Source organism: Typopeltis vanoorti, chromosome 2, assembly GCF_054136105.1.
Source record: "Typopeltis vanoorti isolate ZY-2024b chromosome 2, IOZ_Tvanoo_1.0, whole genome shotgun sequence".
In the NCBI taxonomy this organism is placed as follows: domain Eukaryota; kingdom Metazoa; phylum Arthropoda; class Arachnida; order Uropygi; family Thelyphonidae; genus Typopeltis; species Typopeltis vanoorti.
In genome coordinates this window covers 9,145,007-9,165,815 of record NC_143550.1, presented here as the reverse complement: position 1 = coordinate 9,165,815, position 20,809 = coordinate 9,145,007, and the positions used below count along the sequence as shown (strand labels likewise).

Below are 20,809 nucleotides of genomic sequence, written 5' to 3'. Positions count from 1 at the left end.
ATGCTAGCCTCCCCCCCCCCTCCTCGGAGCCTTCCATAACATCCAGAGGGATACAGAAGGGAGAGTCCTCGCCATCGACTGGAAGTACCGGGGCTGTACCACCAGGTACATTAACATCTATGCCCCAGCAGACCGAACACCTAGGCGTACATTCTTCCAGTCGCTACGCATCTATCTATATGGTGCCCGTCATGTCATCCTGATGGGGGACTTTGTCGTAGGCCGGGTCCGCCACACAGTGGCGGACCCGGCCTACGACAAAGAAGATGGCAATCCCAACACAGGTACAGCTGGCTACAGGGAATTGGAAATTCACCTTAGTAATCTCCAGTTGATAGAATATCTGGAGGGCTCACAATCCCTACTGTCGGGATTATACTTGGACGGGCCAAGGCATCGACACACGGATCGACCGTCTCTATTTGTCACCTTCACTTGTCTCCAGAGCCGAGAAAATAAGGCACGTTCCAATCAACTATTCCATCTCTGACCATAAATTAGTCGTGCTCAGGTATCAACCCTTAGAAGCTGTAGATGTTGATCCGGGCCCATGGAAGTTACCATCAGACTCCCCGTCCCTGTTCTCGGCCAAGCTTAATCAACTGTGCTCCACCTGGAGCACCGCTGGCTGGGACTGGGACGCCTGGGCACGACAAAAACTTACCATCAAAGAAAACATGAAAAAATGAGGCCAGGAACGTGCCTTCCTCAGAAGAGCTCGGCTCCGTGATCTTTACAAGGAGAGGAGCTGGTTCGTGGCGCCAGCCAAGGCTTTCCATGTCACAACGCCATTCGTGACATTAATCTCGACATTGAATTGGAGAAACAAAAGCAGGTGGATGAAAAGAACATCAAGATCCGTCCCCACCTCCGCTCGGAAGACAGGCAATCGGCCGCTTTTTACAACAGGCGATACGTTAACTTCCGGCAGGAGCGAACCATTACTACCATGAATGAAGGCGTGTGTAATCACACCACTACGCCTAACATCATGAACGCCTTCTGGAGGTGCTATAGTCAACTCTACCAACACAACAGTTCCCCCCCGCCAGGACTACTCCTGTTGTGGAACAGTGACTCCTTCCTTGCGCACATCCAAGCAGGGTTGGATGCATCCTTTACAGCGGCCTAAATAACATCAGCCTTCAAGCAATGCCGTACAAAGAAAGTGCCTGGGCCAGACGGATTAAGCACGGAACACTACCGAGAGGCCTGGGACCACATCCTCCCCATTCTCGTGGCAATATTTAAGATCTTCCTTACCACCGGAAACATGCCACGAGAATTTCTGGAATGCCATACCGTTTTCATCTCGAAGACCAACAGGGACCTTTCCATCATCAAGAACTGGTTCCACAGACTATAAAATCCTCGCCCGTGTTCTCAACAACAGACTGAAGATCGGGGTGAGGAACGTCATCAGAAGCACACAAGTGTATGGTGTTCCTGGTCGATTGATAGTGTTCAATCTCATCCTCATCAGAGAAGTGCTACGTCTGGTTAACATCAAGAACTACTCTATGGCATTGTTGACTATTGATCTGAACCGAGCGTTCGACAGCGTCCGGCATTCCTTTCTCTTTAACATCCTGGAGAAAGTCGGGATCAGCAGTGGACTCCTCAACATCATCAGAGGAGGCTACAACAACAGCTCCACTCGCCTCCTCATCAAGGGACACCTATCTGACCCCATTACCATCCAGAAAGGGATCAAACAAGGGTGTCCCCTCAGTCCACTGCTCTTTGCACTAGCCCTCGAACCGTTCCTGCAGGCTGTCAACAACTCTCATGTGGTTAGAGGAATTCCACTTCCTCTCACCACGGTTGATTCCAAGGTAATCGCCTACGTGGATGACGTGGTGGGCACTCTTAGGGACAACGACTCCATACTGAATTTAATAATAAAGTTCAATATGTCGGGGCTAACATCCAACCCCGACAAAACCAAGATCAAAACGTATGGAGTCTGGCACCTGAATAACATCCCTGTAGGTCTCGTCCCTACTGCCAACCCCCTCACCATCTTGGGGTCCCGTTTGAAGAACAGCCCGTGCTCAACATGGAACATCTTGACAACAACACCGTCGAGAAACTCAAGGACTGGAAAAATGGACAGCTGTTACTCTCGTTCAGGTCCACTGTCATCAAGACCATCATATGCCCTGCGCTTCAGCACGTCCTGAACATTACCAACATCGGCGAGGATCAGGAAATCTGGCTTTACAGGAAGCCCCTCAAGTTCTTCTGGGGGAAGTCTACGCCAGGAAGTTGACATCAAGATCATTCCGGAGAAGCGGGGGGGGGGCTTCGGCCTCACCTCCCTTAACATCAGATACCTAAGCAATACCGCTTTCCATCTAAATAGGGTACTGCTGATTAAACATCCCTGCAGCTATCCTGTGCGCTATTTCTTGGGTTTCAAGTTTCCCCTTTTTGGGATCCCAGTCCACCAGGGTCACAAGGCGGACATTGTTCCAGAAGATTACAACAGACTGTGCCAGCTTATGCAACAACTCCGCTCGTCGGGTGTGAACATCGCCGGGATCCGGAACTGTTATACATGGTATGAACACTTCTTCGACATCCTTCGTACCGATGTTCCGGATCTGGGGATCAACAACAACGAGATCCTCTTCGGCCACCTCTCCAAACATCGAGGCTACCCGTAGAGGAAGGACCTGGCATGGAGGATTGAGTATGGACACCTTCCAGTCAACACCAACATATGGCTGTTCCATAACACCCGGAACCACTTTTGTGACTTCTGCGGGCACCTGGACACCGTAGACCACGCCTTCTACCGGTGTCCCATTTCCATCTTCATCTGGAGGAGACTAAGCGGCATGCTCTGCACCCCCCCCCTACTGCAGGAGCAAGCCATCTTCCTGCAGTTCGCTCCCCAGCTAACAACAAGCAGAAATTAGTGGTATTCATAATTAATGAGCTTAAGTACCACATCTGGAAGGTAAGAAAGAAATTTTCTAATCCTACTAATCCTCCCAATTTGTTGGATCTCTCCCGGATCATATTTTACAAGTTCTACGGTTCCTTAAGGAGGTTTTTACATCTTGAAAAGGAGGCTCTGGGTGACACCACATTTAAGAACAAGTGGTGTTCACCTCCAATCCTGTGTATGGGTGACACCACATTTAAGAACAAGTGGTGTTCACCTCCAATCCTGTGTAATGTCAGACACAACACCATCAAGTTCTGCCTGCTCCTGCTTTAAGATCTCCATCTGCAGCAGCAGCTCCACTTCTAGTCATTTCCTTGGTCTCTGCCTCCCCCCTGAGGTCTGTTTTGTTCCGTAGTCTCCCACGGAGGTAGTTCGGAGGAAAAACCGAGGCAGCGCAGGCCTACTCGAGGCGGGCTGCCCTGAACGGGCGGGTCACCTGGGCACCGACTACCTCCATGGTCTTTTCGGTCTTGTGTGCCAGGGGCTCGAGTGAGAGGATGAAAAGTTATCATCTGATAGCGTGGAGCTAGCAAGTTGTGAGATATGAGCTGAGACCTACATTTCCTTTTCCCTACTCCCCACTTCCCCACCCGCCCTCCTCATCCAATTCCCTCTCCTCTCCTTTTCCACTCTCCCATCCCCCCCTCACTTCCACTCCCTTCTTTCTCTTCTCTACTGGGATACTCTGACCCCGCTCTTTTTCAGTTGGCCAATGATGAGATTACCCTTTACTTTCACCCTCTCTCGAAATCGCCGACAACTCACAGGCTAAGATTGTGTTATTTGTTGCATCTTATTAAATTTTGTTATAATTGTACTAACTTGTTCTTTTGCATTTTATTTTACTAACCTTTAACTGCTGGTAGCGCTTTATAGCGCTAAGGGACAATTTGTAGTCTTCGGACTCTAATTCGTTTTTTTTTCTTTTTACGCAGAGACCGGAAATGAGTCGAGTGATCCCCATCCCCCCAGGACCCGGACCCAGGAGTGGAGATTCCAGGGTTAGAGGACCCCAGAGTCCTAACTAAAGTCATTAAGGAGCTAGTAGGAGCTCAGAACATCTTCTCCACCACCTACGGAGGAGGACGATTTCTGTTCGCCGCGAAGAACATGACGACGAGAGATAAACTTTTAGAGGGCTTCCAAGTCCAAGGGAAGAAGGTGACGCCTACCGTGGTTGGGTCCCAAGTGCGCCAGATAAGAATCAGCCGCTTCTCCATGGAGTACATCGAAGCCGGAGACGACGTGCTCATTCAAACATTCAATAAGTGGGGGAAAATGAAACATCAAGAAGAGCGTTTCCCAGGAAGACCCTGCCTGGTTCTCCGGTGAAGTACCCTTCACCATGGATATGCGACAGCCTGTGCCAAATCTTGTTACCATCGGCACGTCGCGTGTAATGATGAACTATCCCGGAGTGCAAAGACAGTGCTTGCGATGTGGCTCGGTAGAACATCTGGGTAGTGACTGCCCCCGAGCCAAGTGTTTCAACTGCGTCGGCCACATCTCAAACCAGTGCCCACACCTCTGCCGAAAGTGCTTCAGCACGGAGCACAAAATAACATCTTGCTCTCTGCGCACATTTTCAGAGAGGGCAGGGGCGCTGATTGAACTTTTGAACCCGCAGCCTGCAAAAGACGCCGGTGAATGTCCCGTATTACCCACCACCACCGGGGAGAAAACATTCACACAAACAGTGCTGGGAAAAAAAAGAAGCGTCCAACTGCAACAACACCAGCAGAAGGACTGTTTCCCTCCAGCAACAACATTTGCTGAGGAAGCAGTCCCCCCCCCTCGGACATTTCCATTGTTCCACCAACAGAAAAGAAACAAGAACAACACACAGCCGAGGGTAGCGCAACATCACCTATCCCTCCCTCCCTCAACAACATCAGAGGAAGCTTCTTCTGCAGACGCTACGCAGATCTCCCCCGGAGTTGAACACAAAAGAGGGAAACAACTTCTTCCACCCACCCAAGGACCTCCCTAAAAAAAAGAAAAGGGACGGCTTCTCCAAAACAGGAGAAAAATATCAGTGAAGTCGCCCCAAGGGAGGTCTGGACTCAACAACATCAGAGTCCGAGATGGAGGTGGAAACCCCCTCTTCTCACAAAAAAAGTGTCAACTCCAGAATCTAAAAACTGGCCGACTTCTAGTTTAACTTGTACGAATACAAGATCAAGGACGACAAATCACCAGCTTCAAGATCGTCAACACCTAGCACGAGTTCGGGGTTCTCTCGAACTCGCGTGCATGACACTGGAAGCTGGTCTGCAGGACGCGGGATATTCTACCTCCCCCCTACAGATCGAATACCTCACAAGGTATGTAAGAAAATTATGCATTAAAGACTTAAGCCGGGTTTAATTTACTTAAAGCATCGTAATGTCGCCACCCCCCTTCTGTGTTGCCTCTCTCAACATCAGAGGGCTCTGTTCACCATCTAAACAACATTCCTTCTCCTCTCCTTTTCCTCTTTCCCATCTCCCCTCACTTCCCCACCTGAACCTCTCTGTCACTTCCCTTCCCTTCTTTCTCTACTCTACAGGGGCATTCTGACCCCGCTTTTTTTTCAGTAGGCCAATGATGAGATCCCCCTTTACTTTCACCCCATTGAGCGGATAAAGGATAACCACTTAGCAGGAATTGAACGCCGCGAGTGATCCAAACAAGTAATCGAACCTCGGGTACTTCCACAACAGTTTTAACTAGCAGACCCATTCCGTAATCGAGTGAAGGTAATGTAAAAATTTGTTATTTATGTTTTGGGAGCCTGTTTGTATGAAGAGATTTAGATGCAAGAAATATGAAATGTCAGAACAATATTAACTAGTGAACTCTTAAGTGATTGTTCCAGTAAGCTATAACCAGATATCGAGATTGTTTATGAGTTTAACAGAATTGTAGAGAGAGGAATTATGAACCATAAATTAATGATAATTTAACTTAATGTTCCTATATTTATTGAGGGAATTGTTAGATGAGTGAATTGTGTTAATGAAGATTAAGTTTAGCAATTTACTAGATATAAAATTTTGCATGCATTAGCAGCCCTCGAAAGATTCAAGTTGCCTAACTTAGTTTTTATGTATGATTGTAATCTTAGCAAGAGTGAACTTATATAATTGTATAGTGTATTTAAAGTTGTAAAATAAACATGTATTTCTACCCCAAACTGAGTCTTGCCTGAACAAGGGCGGCATCTCACCACTCTAAAATTACGAACTTGTAGCGGGAGGGTAAAGTTGAGAGGTTTCGCCACGACTGTCTGAAGGAGTTAGCAGGTGTTTATATATTTGGGTTATTGGAATTGTCTCACTGAATAGTGCATTTTATTATTATATGGCATAGACTGGCGCAGCAATTAAAAATATATAAATGAGTGTATTCCTAAAAAAGAGATAGGACCAAAAATCCAGAGCAACTGCATAGTAAGTTTGATAGATACGAATTAAGTGAATTTGCATAAATAACGACACAACACTACTAATGGGCTTATCCAGAGAATTCAGCGATGTTTACAAAAACAAACCTGTGATCCTCCATGAGATTGCATGTTGTTCACTGAGTGCATTGAAAGAGGATCAGAATGGTAACTGCAAGGATTTGACAACTTTAAATTATACGAGAAGGACCGCTAAGGTGAATCATTTGTTACAGTAAAGTTTAAATCCGAAAAAAAAACCATGACTAAGGCAGTCTTCAGAAGTCTGAAGCATCTCTAATAATTCACTATTGTAAAGCAAAATACGATCCATTTGACGATTGTTATCTTTAAATGATATAATTGCAAACTTCACAATAAGTTTAATTCTTTTTATTTATTTTAGAAGCTTTTCACGCTCTTTGACTAAAGAGACAGCACACATCAACTGGCTGTGCACAAATAACTGAAAGAAATCACAAAGAGACCAGAGTACGCGGGGATTAATTATGTTATGATAATCGTATTGTGACCAGAACTGTACTTTTTACACTCGTTTCATCTTTTAAAAGCGCTGCGCTTTGATGAAAACTGATATGAAACACAACAGAACCTTACCAAGCTTTTTTCCATTTCATCGGTTTTGGTAATAGATGTCGGCTGTTTATTTCCTGAAATGAAAATTAAATGAGTTATTTTAGTATTTCTTTCTGCTTTCTTTTCGCTCATAAATAAACATATATATATATTTTTTTTTTTTTTTTTACAAATTTAATTATTTTTAACGAGCACGAGAACATTCGTAGCCATGTTTTGATTGCATGTGTACCAAGAAGGATGTTAGATGAGCTCTATACTTTTTTTTTCCAAAAAAAAAAAAGATTATTTACAATGAAGTATAAAGAAATTTTATTAACAAAATGTGCATCCTTTGATAAACATCATCCTCTTGTATCAATATAATCTAAGAATACTTTCTGCATTTGAAGAAACTCATTATACTCATAATAATTATGATAACAGCCAGCAATCGAGAAAATCCACGTGAAATAAATTTTCTTTTAAGCCATAAGATATATTACGAAGGGAAAAAAAAAACATTATGAGGTGTTTCATGGCATGTTTTGTGCAACTTTCTGCCAAGTATTTAAAGTGTGCTTGCATTTAATGAAGGAGTTATGAAAATTATTAATATTGATCGCCTCGTTTCAAAGAAATAGCAGTCCACGATTCAAAAACAAAACCATTCCACGATGTCATATCTAACAATACCTAATCAGTATTAACAGAGCTTTAATTTTAGCAAAATTATGGGATTTCAAGCGAAATTATTGCGATAAAATTACAACCCAGAGCTCTAAACGTTACATATCTTTGATATGTCTTATCATATAACGGATATTAACAAAAATATTTGATTACTCAGTTGTTAATATCTCTTTCACCTATCTCGATGGTCTTCTTCTTTGGTGCATCAACTCGAAGATGGGTTAGTTATAGCAACACATCATAACATCCTGTCTTGTGACCTCCTTTTTATCTCTTCATAACTCTCAGCGGCGGTTAGCATTATTATGTTATTTAAATATGAAATTCTTGGTCTGCCTCGTGGCCTCTTTCCTTCTACAGTCCCTTCCATTATTTCTGTAATCAGTCCCCCATGCCTCAAACGGTGTCCAATTAGACGTTTTCTTCTCTTATTGATGTGTTTCATTAATGACCTCTCTTCATAAACTATATTCAGAACTTCTTCATTACTTTTCCTTTCTGTCCAAACTAATTTTCATCATCTTTCTCCAGCACCAAAGTTTAAATGCCTCTAACTTTTTCATGTCTTGTTTTGTTAGAATCCAGGCCTCACAACCATATAATGCAATGCTCCATATGTATGTTTTCATTAGCTTCTTTTGAGCTGGATGCTAAGTCCTTTACTAGTAAAAATGTTTCTTCTATTGAAGAATGCTTTTTTGGTTAAGATTATTCGTGCTTTAATATCTGACAGTTTTCTTCCATCTTCTGTGATAAGACTTCCAAGATATTTAAAAAAAGATACCTGTTGTATTAGGTTATTATTTATTTCCAGGTTTATTTTCATTGGATTTGCTTTACTTGTAATTAATAGTTTTGTTTTCTTATAATTAATTTTTAGGCTGTACTGCGTGAAAATTTCTTCCATCTTTTCAGGGTGGATTTCAATTTTTGTTCGTTATTAGCTATAACTGCTATAGCATCCGCGAACCGTAACCAGATAATATCAATTCGATTTATCTTAATTCTTGTTTCTATTATTTCTTTCAATTTATTTATTGCATCTTCAATGTAAAAATTAAACAATATGGGTGAAAGAGAGCACCGCTGTCTTACACGTATAAGTATTTTTGCTATTGATGTTTTTGTGTTATTGCCGGCTGTTTCTATTAGGGCTTCTTGTGCTTGTAAAGATTAAAAATGAGCCTTCTATCTCTCCAATGTACCTTTATTGCTTTTAGGCAGTGAAACATTTGGTTCCAGTCAATACTCGAAGGCTTTCTCCAAGTCAAGAAAAACTATCTGAGTATTTTGATTCTTCTCAAATCTTCTTTCGATAACTGTTCTTAGAGCTAGGATTGCTTCTCTTGTCCCCTGCTATTTCATGAATCCAAACTGGTCATTGCCGACATATTCTTCAACCTTCTTTGTTAGTCATTTTTGTATAATTTTGAGTAGTATTTTCGAAGAATGTGATATTAAGCTTATTGTTCGATGATTGTTTGCATTATTTGCTTTACGAATGGGTATGATAGAGCACTGTGTAAAATCTTTGGGGATGATCCCGGTTTCATAAATATCCTTCATGATCTTGAAAAGGTATGCCTTAGTTATGTTTCCTTAGTATTTTATTAATTCTGAGGGGAAGTTATCAATGTCTGGTGCCTTGTTGGTTGACAATTCATTCAGTGCCCATTCAAATTCATCTTTTAATATAGTTGGACCAATTTCTTCCATATCAAGTCTTGTTTAATTTCTATAGCCTTGGCGTCTAGATCGTTTCACTATATAGATCTTCTAAGTACTCCTTCCATCTTTCCGAAATTTCTTCCTTATCTATAAGTATGTTCCCCATTTTATTTTTGATGATTGTGCTTCTTGTCTTGTTTTGCTGGCTTATTCCTTTTATAATGTTATAAGCTTTATCCATTCTCCCAGTCTTTGTTAGATCTTCTATTTCTTTACATTTCTCTATATACCATTGTTGTTTTGCTTCTTTACACTTTCTGTTTATCATATTTTTATATGTTTATAATTGTCTTTGCTTTCTTCCTTTAGGGAGGTTTTTTATTTCCTTCTTTCATCTATTAGATCTAGAATATCCTGGGTGATCCATGGCTTTTTTATTTGCTTGTTCCTTAATCCTATTTCAGTCATTGGCAGCCTTGATGATTGTATTCATCAAATGAGTCCATTTTTCCTCTATGTTTTTCTTTTCCCCTCTCTCCAGGTTTAATGCTTTCATCAGTTTGCTGTTTACAGTTTCTATGCTTTACCTCTGTTTTCAGGTTATTTTTGTTACATTTGGGCCTTTTTCTTGGTTGTGACACCGTTTTAAATTTCAGATTACATTTCAATAAAACCAAATTGTGGTCACTGTCAACATCAGCTCCAGGATAACTTTTGTATGATTTTACTTGATTTTTAAATCTATTTCTTGTTATAATATAATATATTTGGTACCTTCCTATATCCCGTGGCATTTTCCAATTATACTTTCTTCTTTGTAGCACATCATACCAGGTGTTAGTAATGATCAGATTGAATTGGTGGCAGAACTCCAAAAGTCTATCTCCTCTTTCATTTTGACATCCAAGTCCATACTTTCCCACCTCTCTACCATCATTACCTTCACCAATGACTGCATTCCAATCACCCATGACAATAAGATTATCTTCCTTTTTGGTCAGTTTGATTAGATTCTCAATAACTACATATAGTCTCTCATCTTCGTCATCACTGTGGTCGCTAGTAAGCATGTAAGCTTTTGTTATTATAACATTTGTTGGTTTTGCTTCTAGTTTTACCTTTATCAATCTGCTACTACATTTTACTGAGTTGATTACGCTTCTTCCCCATTCCTTATTGAGAACCACCGCGACTCCATTTTTTGCTGTCTCATCACCTGAATAAATGATTCTGTAATCCCCACTCCAAAAGACTCCAGTTCCATACCATCTCATTTCGTTAATCCCAATATGGCTATTTTTAATCTATCCATTTCTCTCTTCAAATTTTCCAGCTTTCCAATTTGTAGGAGGGTTCTCACATTCCACGTCCCAATGAATGAATAAGGATTTCTCTGGTTTACGACCTGGGAAGCCTTCTTTTCCCCTGCCGTGCACAAGTATTGAGCCATTATGCGCTTTACTATCTTTTAGAATGTCCATCCATACTGCTATCTTAAGAGGGGAAAAATAGAACAGGGTGGTATCCCCTTGCCTTCCTTGTCCAGCAATAGCCTTCTAGAGAAGCTCAGTGTGCTAGCCGTTTCTCATTTTTCATGATTATCCGCCTACCACCGTATCCTTTACACCATTGTCACTTATGGTGGTCTTTCGCTGATCAGAATGAAAGTTGTTGCTCTCGATGGTATCTCAGTTTAATCCTTTGTTCACCCTTTACTGTGTAACACAAAACGTAAAGACGCTCAAATCGCAAAAATGCAAATTCTGCATTATTAGTTAAATTTCATTGCAATTTATATTTTATTTTTTAGTGTCAAGATGGCTGTTCAATTACAAAAGTGTTAAATACGCCTGTTTTATTAAGATTTTTTTTTATCAATCTGACTGTTCATGCACTACACGAAGGTCTTAATTAATTTGGAATTTTTGGAAATATTAACAGCAGTCGCTCGCGACTGAGAAATATATCACTATTTTGTGTTGAAAAGAAAAATAAGTAATAAAGAAACAGAAGAGAACAGGACCGACAATTCCAAGATGTCAGTTCGTTTTGGTATTATAATTAAAAAATTATTTTTACTCATACATTTTGTGGTGAGATTGCAACCAGAATCTGTGACATGTACTCCAGGAACAGAGGTTTTCTGTGTGGAGCGGTTTATTTATTTATTCGTATGGAGTTTCCTCCCTTTTTCACCCCCGTCCCTATTGGGGCGAGTTGAGCCCCCCCCCCCCCTCATGGGGGGTTAAGTATTTATGGCTGTAGATCCGTGTGTGTTCACGGGGCCGGTTTGCCTGCTTGCGGGAAGAAAAACGCCAGATGACTGACGGAAAACACCCTACTGCCGCGCCTAAGACCGGCTAACTTGGCTATGGCTGAGGAAGATCCTCACGTCTTCGACGGGAATCGAACCTGGGACACTCCTTCCCTAGTCATATGGTTGCGAAGAGCAGAGCTACTAGGCTAACCGCGCGGACTGTGTGCAGCGATAAAATGTGATGAAGTAAATTTTGATGTATTTGGTATCTCCAGGACTGGCTTTGGATTGGATCTGAACTGGATTTCGCTGACCTTAAAAGGTTATATATTAGCTTTCAAGAGGCGCAAGCCGAAAGCGTTTGCTTCTTGATGCTCTCGTTTCCAGTAATTTTGTGTGTGTGTGGGGGGGGGGAACACAAAACTATCTACCTTTTTTGTATCCTTCCGAAAGGGATACAAAAAAAAGTCTTTTTGAAAGTCAGAAAACTATCTTCTTTATACATCAGTAAACAGAGTGAATTTAAAAACCCACCCCAGCACCATATTCAAAAGCCAATTATCAGCATGTCACGCACTAAGAAGCGACCACTTCGTGCCTACGGAACTCGAATGCTATCCTCACCATTTCAAGTTAATAAAGTCGATGCAATCACGCCTTTGGCAACAAAAACCGTCACTCCATTCCAAAAAGCCAGTAATACCAGAAACGCAGGCAACAAGAAGCAACCAGATCTGTCCTGAGGCTTCTATTCTCCGGTAGTTCTAAACGGACCCTTAGGTCATTCATGGCTGGTAGGTGATATTCTTGGTTAGCCTCTTCCAGTCATCTCGGTCTCTTGTTCGTGATGTCAGTTGAGAAAGGGAGGAATTTGTCCATTTTTTGATGTTATCAGTCCATTTTAATCGAGGTTGGCCCCTAACCCTTGGTCTCGGAACGATTCCTTCTAGTGCTTGCTTTGGGATGCAATTAGCCCTCTCCATATCTCCGAACCATTTCATCTGTCTTCTTCTGAAGACTGTCAGAATCTTTTTCTCCCGTCTATTGAATCGATCAGTTTTCGGACATTTTCATTGGTTTCGTGAGCGGTATAGGGAATTCTCAAAAGTCTTCTGTTTATTTATTTATTCGTATGGAGTTCCCTCCCTTTTCTACCCCGTTCCTGTTGGGAAGAGTTGAGCCCCCTCACGGGGAGTTAAGTATTTATGGCTCTAGATCCGTGTGTGTTCACGGGGTCGGTTTGCCTGCTTGCGGGATGAAAAACCCCAGATAAACGGGGGGGGGGGACCCTGCTGTCCACGCCCAAGACCGGCTAACTTGGCTATGGCTGAGGAAGATTCTTAAGCTCCTCACGTCAGTGACGGCAATCGAACCTAGGACACTCCTTCCTCAGGCATAAGGTTGGGAAGTGCAAAGCCACTAGGCTAACCGCACGGACAAAAAAAAAATCTTCTGTAAGTTTTCATTTCAAAAGGCAGGAGTCTCCTCTCATCTTCCCTCAATGAAGTCCAGGCCTCACAACCATACAAGAGGATAGAATTCACCAAGGTGTCAATTAGTCTTAGTCTGGTTGTGATTGCTATTCTGTTATTTCCCTACAATAGTTTTAACTTCTGTAGGGTCACGGTTGCCTTAGCAATTCGGTATTTAATGTCGGTTTTTGAACGACCATCTTGACTCAACGTGCTTCCTAGACAAGTGAACTTGTTTACATTCTCAATTTGTTTATTGCCAATTTGTATCTTTAATTCAATGTCTGATTTTGAGGTTATCATTATTGCTGTTTTTTTTTGTAAGTTATTAATATTTTTTTAATGTTCCAAAAATACGGCTGGTTATCTCTTGTAATTCTTCTTCACTTTCTGAAAGAAGATCGATATCTTCTGCAAAACGTAAGTTATTTATTCTTAATCCGCCAACTACTATCCCAGTGTCATATTCATGAAGAGCTTCATCTATGACATATTCCAGAAAACAATTAAAAAGAAGAGGGGACAAGATGCATCCCTGTCTTACCCCCCGTTCTGCCCGGAACGATTGCCTGCTGTAATTTTTAATTTCAATTCTCGTATCAGATGAGGAATAAAAAGATTTAATAATCCTAATATTTTATTGTCAATACCTTAATCTGATATATGGCAAGACGATATGACCTTTGCAGTCGTCCTGTGTCTCCACGTTGCTACGTTCACGGTGGGATAATTGGTTGTTAATATTTTTTAGAGAGTAGCCATTGTTTTTAAAGGTCCATTTAAGATGTTTAAGTTGATATAATACCCAACTTTTGTGCTGGATGGTGATGGGATGACACATGCAAATATCTGTTTGTTTGTTCCATCAATTAAAGTCTCTATATTTAGAAAGCCAACTCATACAGACAGATATTTGCATGCGTCATCCCATCACCATCCAGCGCAAAAGTTGGGTATTATATCAACTCTAGCGAATCGTGCAAGATCTGTACTGTCAGATGAAGAAGAACTGAAAAAGGAACTACAACATCTTAAATGGACCTTTAAAAACAATGGCTACTCTCTAAAAAAATATTAACAACCAATTATCCCACCGTGAACGTAGAGACACAGGACGACTCCAAAGGTCATATCGTCTTGCCATATATCAGCACACTATCCAAAAAGCTGAGTAGAATTCTAAAGAAGTTTAACATAAAAACGTGCTTCTCGACTATGCCAAAAATAAGATCACGCTTCAACAACTATAAACAACCTCACAACCTTCTACAATTCCCAGGTGTATACAAGGTCACTTGTGAATGCGGAAAGCCTTACTATGGGCAGACAGAGAAATCTATCTTACTATATCTTGAAGAGCACCAGCGCGACAGTGGTTATAAAAGAACCAGAGCAACTGCTCTGTCAAGCCATGTCCTGTTTTCAATAAACACGACCAATGAAAGCCACCAACATGAAATAAACTGGACATCAACTTCAAACCTACACATCTGCCATGATGAAGTAGCGTGCCGCATTGTCGAGTCAAAAGAAATCACCTTGGACCCTTTTCACATGAATAACAATCTTAGCTATAATTTGCCTAACTCTTTCAACTCTACTATTAGATACTGGAGATCGCGTGATCCCACACACGCACAGGTGTACAACAATAGAACTTTAACTCGGACTGTAGTTCAACTCATAATAACCGTAATTTACAGTCGAATATTATGGCTTTATAATTGTATAGCTTTAGAGTGTGTCAATGTTAAATTCGTGTCTTTTAATATCTTTCTATGTTCTTATCGCCTGATGAAGTCATTCTTGACGAAACATGTTGCGTTTTTTCAAATAAATGCCATTGTGTTATAATTCTCGGGTTTTAAGTCAGTTAATTTAGAAAAATGGACATATCCCAACCCTGAATTAATAGTACTAATCATATATATATATATATATATATATAAGAATGGAGGATAAAGTTAGCCAAGCAAGCAGAATTCTCGTGCCTTCGAGAATACCAAGGTCAGCTACATTTAAGAAGGTTCGTTATTCTTCGGTGTTTCTGAATAATTTTTACAATATGGGCTACTATTTCGCTTGGAGGGAGAGAGGCATCAAAGAAACTTCATTGTGGAATAATTCCGCTCTGCATCCTGCTTCCCATCCAAATAGCTGTAGGTCCAAATCCTACTGCTGGCTCTGTTTGCAGAATTCTATGGTAGAAAAAATCGTCTCCCAGTTGTGAGACAACCAGTAGGCCAAACGGAGTCCCGAAGTGGCTTAAAATTTTCTGTGAAGTCAGTCTGCATTATCATAGCACAACCATAGTCTTACATACAGTATCAGAATGGGAGAGGAAAGGTTAGCAAAACAAGTGTTCTTTGCCAGGTTGGCCAGAAAAAGACCCAGAGGAAGACCAAGATATAGATTGATGGATACTGTAAAAAGTGCCATAGAAGATAGAAATATAAGATCTGATAATGTTGGAGTCGTGATAGGTAACAGACTGATTTGGAGGATAATTGTAGATAGGAAGTTAGTAATGATGCAAGTTTTTCATGTAGTACTATCATATCCTCTACACCTCTTGAGGGTAAATATCAGGAATTTGATGATGATACATGCCTTTGAATATATGTGCATTCTTTGGTAAGGATTATCCACCCATGGGATCTTTAAAAAAAAAATCAGTTAATTTTTATTTCTTTAATTTAATTAAAGAATTAAATTTAATTAATTCTTTAATTTTTATTAAATCAGCCTTTTTATTCCTGTATACGGGGAGTAGGCGAGGCCATTTAGCCCTATCTAACTTTTGGAGACTGAGTGGGCAGTTCAATCTCCACTGGTACCAATCAGAGATAGATGGCCCAAGGCTATTACTAATTAAGCGGTACACAGTGAAGGGAGACGGCTCAAATGTGCCGCCATCTCGTGGTCCCTAACCTGAACACAATATATTTAATGTCTGAAATAATGTGGGTTCTACGGTCGATTTTCTTGAGTTTACAAGACGAAAAACCCGAGTTTCCGGGAGGAAAAACCTGCTTGCCCGTGCCAGAGATCGACTAACTCGGGAACCGGTCGAAAAAAGGCTTAGAAAAATATCCTCTAATCGCCGACTAGACTCGAAACCAAGTCTTCCTTCGTGCAGCCGAGCGCCGTGGTTGGCAAACGCCACATCCACTGAGCTACACAGGCTCTGTGTAGCTCAGTGGATGTGGATTTAATTAAATTTAAATATATTTATAGAAATTACATTTTTAAAAATATTGGAAATTGTAAAAAAAATCATATTGGCCTGTTGTCAAACTCTACATGCTACTGCAGTATGCACCTACATGACGATGCTACATAATAAGTTAGAAAACTTGACAAATTGTTAAAGAAATTGCAAAAGATACAAGCAGCTCAGTTTTTCTACGCCGGTATTTGTCGTACTATTCAACTTTTTCAATTTTAAAGAAACGTTTCATACACCCATTACTTCAAAATTTATAACAGAACAAAAATAGAACTGCTTAATAAAACTTTGCATTCACAATGAACGCATTTCCAATACAAACGTTAGCCTGGTACGACTGAAGACAGAAAAACATATCTAATTGCTATACTTGGAAAAGCGTTCATACGATTTCCATTCTCAACAGACAAGCCGATAAAATTTATGAGTACAACAAAATGAATCTGATTAGGAAATTGATTAGCCTAGTGATGGAACAAATTCGAATGGTAAAACCTCATAATCAGCTCTGAGTAGAAAAGAGAGTTGTCAGCAAGTCTAAGTATCTATAGAGGTACCTTGGACTATCTTATCATTAGAATATCCATGAGTACCATGCGAAACTAATGGTTGTTACCTTAATCCAACTAACAGTTCGCTCCCATCATCGACTAACTAAGAAATCTTCCAAATTAAAAGTCTCTATATTTCGAAACCTACACGTGCTGATAGATTTCTACATGAAAATCCCCATTGTTTCATACCGCAAAACTTGGGCATTACGTCAACACTAGGAGCAAGTGCCCAACGCTTTAGGAACTTCAATTTCTGAAATAAAATAAAATAAAAACACACCTTTCTACAAAATGGCTATGATAAGCGCATTGTCTGAAGACTGCTCAGCCAATAGACTATTTGAAGTACTACATATGACAAGGAAATCAAAGGTTTTGTTATTTTGCCATATATTTGCTGTATTTCCATAAAACTTGCGAAAATTCTTACAGAACATCAAATCAAAACATATTCACTCCCTTTATCTGGATCAGATCACTACTCCAAGCCATAAAACTTAGACATGGTTCCCCATAACATCCAGGTGTTTTTACAACTATTGTGAATAGGGACATACCGAAAAAAGCCATTGAGCAATGCACTGACGTTCTTCAGTGCATTGCTCAATGATTAGCCTAGTGATGGAACAAATTCGAATGATAAAATCTCATAATCAGCTCTGAGTAGAAAAGATAGTTGTCAGCAAGTCTAATTCTGATTCCGAAAAAAGGAGTGAATACTCTTTTCATTTGATGTTCTCTAAGAATTTTCGCAAGTTTTATGGAAATACGGCAAATATATGGCAAAATAACAAAACCTTTGATTTCCTTGTCATACGTAGTACTTCAAATAGTCTGTTGGTTGAGCAGTATCTGAGGTATCGAATACCAAAGAAGTGAGGCCTCATCTCTGTCATCACATGTACTCTCTTCAGCTGACCCACAAGACCTCTTAGCAGTGAGACATCATATGGGATGAGATGGAACTGTTACCCCGCTGCTGTGACATAACCAAGAGAAGAATTTGGGAATCCTTAGAAATGTCATTGGATCCCAAACACCTAAATATAAACCCAAGTTGTCGAAATACCTCTAAACTATAGCTAGCCAAACACGTGTACGTGAACTCTTAAGCATGCCCGACGTGCTCTACAATACAACTCATACTTGGAAATATATTTAAAAATCATCAGATTCTTGTATAACTATACGAGGTTGGTCACCTTATCAATAATTTATCGTTTCTTTAGTTACTGGTTTTCGTTTCACCTAAAGAAGTCGTGTAATTAGAATGCTTGTGATTAAAGTAATTATTACCATTTAATGCCAATTTCCTGACATAAAAACGTATTTATTTAATAAATTTCATTTAGCTACATTTAAATTTATTTTAATTTAGTGGTTAATAATTAACATCAGCTACCATAATGGTGAAATAAGTCTGGATTTTCATATTGCTTTTCTTTAAGTAAGAAAGAAAAATAAATAGTAGAAACAGAAATAAAAGCAAAAATAAAATAAAATAAACTGAAATATTCCCCCATGTTTTTGTTTGTTTGTGTGTTTGTTTGTTTGTTAATAGTGGCCGGAAGTTGTAACCAGAGCTATGACATGTAATCTCGGACCAGAAGTTTCCTATCTGAGTCTTGCTGTGCGCAGTATTAAAATGAGATTGTAAGTATAATGTGATGTTTCTTATTTTAGGTACTGACTTCGGTTTGGATTTTGATTTCAATGACTTTAAACGGTCATATAAGCTTTCAGTAGCCTCACGACCTTCTGATTGGCAGACGTCTGTCCTTGTACCTATTTCTAAAAAGGGAAACAGCAATCAATGTAGCAACTATAGAACAATAAGCCTTATTAGTCATCCAAGCAAAATCCTGTTAAAAATATTATTGTTAAGAATCGAAAAGAAAATTGAAAGCAGACTATCAGATGAACAACAACACATACTAGGCGAAAAATACATAGAACATAATAAAATAATCTGTCACAAATTTTTAGACCTTCAAAAAGCTTTGGACTCAATATGGCACACGAGGCATTAAGGAAAATTTTAGGTATTGACACACTATCCAAAAAGCTGAGTAGAATTCTAAAGAAGGTTAACATAAAAACGTGCTTCTCGACTATGCCAAAAATAAGATCACGCTTCAACAACTATAAACAACCTCACAACCTTCTACAATTCCCAGGTGTATACAAGGTCACTTGTGAATGCAGAAAGCCTTACTATGGGCAGACAGAGAAATCTATCTTACTATATCTAGAAGAGCACCAGCGCGACAGTGGTTATAAAAGAACCAGAGCAACTGCTCTGTCAAGCCATGTCCTGTTTTCAATAAACACGAACAACGAAAACCACCAACATGAAATAAACTGGACATCAACTTCAAACCTACACATCTGCCATGATGAAGTAGAGCACCACATTGTCAAGTCAAAAGAAATCACCTTGGACCCTTTTCACATGAATTACAATCTTAGCTATAATTTGCCTGACTCTTTCAACTCTACTATTAGATACTGGAGATCGCGTGATCCCACACACGCACAGGTGTACAACAATAGAACTTTAACTCGGACTGTAGTTCAAGTTCATAATAACTGTAATTTACAGTCGAATATTATGGCTTTATAATTGTATAGCTTTAGAGTGTGTCAATGTTAAATTCGTGTCTTTTAATATCTTTCTATGTTCTTATCGCCTGATGAAGTCATTCTTGACGAAACATGTTGCGTTTTTTTCAAATAAATGTCATTTTGTTATAATTCTCGGGTTTTAAGTCAGTTAATTTAGAAAAATGAATATATATATATATATATATATATATATATATATATATATATACATAGAAGGTATAAGATTGCAAGATATCTAGATTTTTTTCACTGCATCTCAATAGTCAACACCGTAGAAGCCAGTTCACTAAAGAAAATAACAACAATTGGTCTTTTTTGACATCTTAATCAAACCATCCAAAGTTTTCTTGCTTTCTGTATAGTTTCTTTTCAGTTTACAGAAAACTTCCCCAAACGGGTAGATACATTAACAAACTTTTAAACCAGCTCTTATATCAAAAGTATGGTATTATAAAAATTATTATTAAAGAAGCCATCAATCTCTTTTCGGACCAATCTTCCCTCACAGCCGAGCATAAAGTTGTTTGTATTACGAGTATTTACTTATCTACTGGCTACAATCCAAGTAATTTGCAAATTACTTGTTCCTCCCTCTCATAGTCCTTTCAATATACACATGACAGTAATGTAATTGCTATTCTATATATCTGGGATATCTCAGATGAAAAAAAAATAGAACCTTAATGAAATAATATTCTGCATAGCTTTCAAACGCCACATGAATAAGCTACCTATCCTAAAGAAAGTGATCCCCCTTTCAGTTCGGTGTATAAGTTTCCTTTTTATTGCAACTTCTGGTATTGTGTACATACAGTACAATCTACATCTGCCAATATCCGCCCTGAAGAACATCAGAAATACATCCATCGTCGCATTTATGTTAAGTCTTCTTTTCGCAGTCGGCAACACATCTAAAAATCCAACCGCATCTCAATAAATATGGTAGTGAAACTCATGAGGTATGGGAAGCAAGAATTCTTCGGTCTTCGGCTTAATAGCCAACACTTTCTATCAGTGCCCATAATAACAATAACATTATTGTTATTATTTTTTTATGTGTTCTCACACACGAAAGGATATTAGTAAACCTTATTAGTTATTAGTGCATTTGTACCACGAGTGGCCTGAGGGTTTTTTTTTTCTATTTTTATCAATTGTGTGTGTGTGTGTGTATATATGTGTGTGTATATATATTGTTTTATACAAATACAAATACGGTAATTTAACATACTTTTTACGTTATGTCTGTCTCTGCCATATGGTTTATCACAATTACTCGTAGTGACAAATATTTAGGTAAAACAAAACAACAAGAATATGGAGTTGGGGGAGGGAGGAGGTAGTTTTTGTAACAT

General features: G+C 39.6%; 1 protein-coding gene across 2 annotated transcripts in view; it reads right to left on the bottom strand.

Moving 5' to 3' along the window:
- The window catches only part of MFS16 (major facilitator superfamily transporter 16), a 101,042-nt gene that overhangs the window by 4,955 nt on the left and 75,278 nt on the right, over positions 1 to 20,809 (bottom strand). For both annotated transcript variants that reach the window (XM_090410232.1, XM_090410223.1), the window contains exon 6: positions 6,999 to 7,051. In XM_090410232.1, coding sequence (XP_090266358.1) covers positions 6,999 to 7,051 — 53 coding nt within the window. The remainder of the gene's footprint in view (positions 1 to 6,998; positions 7,052 to 20,809) is intronic.